This window comes from Sardina pilchardus, chromosome 8, assembly GCF_963854185.1.
Source record: "Sardina pilchardus chromosome 8, fSarPil1.1, whole genome shotgun sequence".
Lineage (NCBI taxonomy): Eukaryota > Metazoa > Chordata > Actinopteri > Clupeiformes > Clupeidae > Sardina > Sardina pilchardus.
The window spans coordinates 31,654,106-31,657,047 of record NC_085001.1 but is presented as its reverse complement, the minus strand read 5'-3'; the positions used below and the strand labels follow the sequence as shown (position 1 = coordinate 31,657,047).

The 2,942-nt window shown below is 41.8% G+C and overlaps 1 protein-coding gene across 1 annotated transcript; it reads left to right on the top strand.

The window, feature by feature from the left end:
* The first annotated feature begins 492 nt into the window (after positions 1–492).
* si:dkey-96n2.3 (uracil nucleotide/cysteinyl leukotriene receptor) lies at positions 493–2,116 on the top strand. The gene has a single exon (XM_062544192.1). The coding sequence runs from the start codon at positions 493–495 to the stop codon at positions 1,483–1,485; it is 993 nt and encodes a 330-aa protein (XP_062400176.1). The 3' UTR covers positions 1,486–2,116.
* Positions 2,117–2,942: the final 826 nt, after the last annotated feature.

The following is a 2,942-nucleotide window of genomic DNA, read 5'->3' as shown; positions in this document are numbered from 1 at the left end:
TCAGGTGCTATTAAAGAGCTTCCTGATTAGATGCAGCACACAGAAGAGGAACTGGGACAGGCCGCCTCTGCAAGGCTAAAGGCAAAAGCACAGACATGTTTCTATGATCTCAGAGCCCTGGGTTGTCTTCATCATCTATCAACATTTTTCACAAAAAGACATTTTGGTAATGTAATTTACTTTATTAATTTATTTTGTATTATTTGTGTTTGACTCACCTGGTTCTTTTTGTGTCATTTTTGTATGTTTTGTGAGAAATGTTTGGTGTTTTCAGTTGACAGCATCACACATTTTAAAAGTTTTTGTGAAGAACAAAAGAACATTGTAAAATGTCACTAGTAACAGTAACACTCTTACATACATTTTCAATTTTAAGCACCACTTTTTTGGTTTTCTACTGTCATGTTTGTTTTACATAGGTTTATCAGCTTTTTAAGACATGAACTCATATCAAGTCCTCTCTTCCTCATGTCTCATCAGGTTGAATCCATCATGAACTTGTCCACCGAAGAGAGATTTTCATATCACTCTACAGGTTCTCATGGAGAAAACATCACACTGGCGGTGTTCTACACCACTGTCTTCCTCCTCTCAGTGCCTGCCAATGCCATGGCACTGTGGGTGTTCTGCCATCCAAAGAATGGAACATCTGTGGCCAGAGTGTTCCTTACTCACCTGGCAATGGCTGATATGTGTTATGTTCTGCTCCTGCCCATGCGTGTGGTCTATCATGCCTCTGCGGGGGACTGGATCCTTGGGGAGGTGGCCTGCCGTCTGTCCGGTTTCCTTTTCTACCTCAACCTTTACTGCAGCCTCTACTTCATGACCTCGATCAGCTTCGATCGCTTCTTGGCAGTGGTGTTTCCCATCAGATCTCGGTCCTGGCGGAAGACGGCCTATGCCAAGGTGGTGTGTGCCATTCTCTGGGTGATGGTGACGGTGTCTATGGCCCCGGTACTGTTCTCAAAGAAAAGGAAAACTATGCCCCTCCAGCTTGGCCGGCACAATGTGACCGTGTGCCAGCAGCTCTACCTGGACAGCACCTCCCTGACAGCGCTGATCTCCACGGCCGTGGCCTTCACAGTTCCTCTCGTCGTGCTCAGCTTGTCTTACATCCTCATTTTATTCAAGCTCAAGTCCACAAAACAGCAAAATCAATCACCAGTGCACGTCAAAGCTAAGAGAATGGTTGTTCTCACTTTGGTCAACTTCCTAGTGGCTTTTCTTCCATACCATATACACCGGTTTGTTTACATTGTGCGTTACAGTCAACAGAATCTTAGTGAAGCAGAAGTTATCTCACTAACCCTTGGGAACCGAGTGACATCAGCTTTGACTTGTGTCAATGGGGTCATTGATCCCCTTATGTACTTTTTCCTGACTGAGACTTACCAGAGGACACTGTTAAAGTTGCTGAAGCGGAATGAAAGTGCAAGGACTGATCAGTACTCTAACCCAGGGGTTGATATGTCTTCAGCTTTTTAATGTCAGTCTCTTGGAGGTGGAATGCCCAGATAAATGCAGATATTGTATTTGGAATCTTCAGTATGTACATGTGTTCTCCTGAACCTGAACCTGAACCTGAACATCATTGAGGGGAAAAAGTTCAATGAGCAGGCACCTCAGAGCTTGTAAAGTAGCAGTCAGAATGATCTAAATGGGGAAGTGATGTTCTCCAGGAGGAAGTTGAATGGGGAACCTGTGGGTTAAGGTGTCTATACACGTATTAGGTACTGACATTGATCATTTCACATGAATGAGCAAACATCTTCATCTAGACCTAGATTTAGATTTAAAAGTGCAGTCAGCGTTTGTGCACATCACGTTTGTTCATGTTAAATGTCTTGGCAGACACCCTTGTCCAAAACAACATACAATATATTTTAATCACAGTTACAGTATGTTCATTGAATGTGATGTGTTATAGACTTGAAATTGTGTAAAATAACGGTTTTACAGGGTCTTAATTGTATTGCATTTGTATTGCAATTGAAGTGCATTATTTTGGACAATGTGTACAGTCAAGCCACAACAGGTCAGGCAGGAAATAAGCATCCTGTTGACAACATTATGGTCGATCTCTGTATCTTCATGATTGAAAAAGACATACTTGTATAAAAGCAACGCACGGGACATCAGAGCCTTGAACCAAGTCTCCACCAGATATTATCTGTGTGTCCGCAATGTTATGTTTTTTCAAGCCCAATAAAGAAATGAACAACGAATTGATACCTTACTGTATGAGAGTTTTCTGATACCCTGAAAGATTCAGACAAAAGTCTTGGGTTCTATTCCCGTCTGCCACCGTTGTGCCCCCACAAGGCGCTTATGATGAGTTGTTCCAGGGAGGCTGCCTCTTTCAAGATTGTGATTTACTTCACTGTTTGTGATGACAATGAGTTTGTTTTTCATGCAGGAAAATCATCTTCAGAGGAAAAGAATTTTGTTCACTGAAACAGTGGTTTGCTTAATAACCAGTTTAATATGTTGAGGCGATAAATAAAAAGACGAGAGATCAGCACATATAATAAAAAGGAAAGAAAGAAAAGGTAAACAGCAGATCTGTTTACAGAATGAACAGACTAAAAGGCACTTTTCACTTGGTATGAGCCATCTTAAAGAGTAAAACAGGCACTCAGGAGAAGATTATCTAAGTCAGATGGCCACAGGAAGCATGAATTGGTGCTAATGGGCCTTGACACACAAAGCTGATCATGTCACATCATAGAATTAACACTGCACACTGAAGAGAAACCAGCACAGTGACTGTGTTTGGTGGAAAGTAAGCTACTTTCACTCTGAGTGCGACCCACTAGACATACTGTAGACATCCAGACATTTAGCTCCAACAAGACCCACAGATGCACAGTCTTTGTCATTAGTTCTCAGTGAAGAATTATAGTGATTGTAAATTATCCTCTGATTCTGCACATTTTCTTTGT

Coding starts and splice junctions, on each gene's coding strand:
- si:dkey-96n2.3 (XM_062544192.1), top strand. CDS start 493: ATGAACTTGTCCACCGAAGAGAGATTTTCATATCACTCTACAGGTTCT.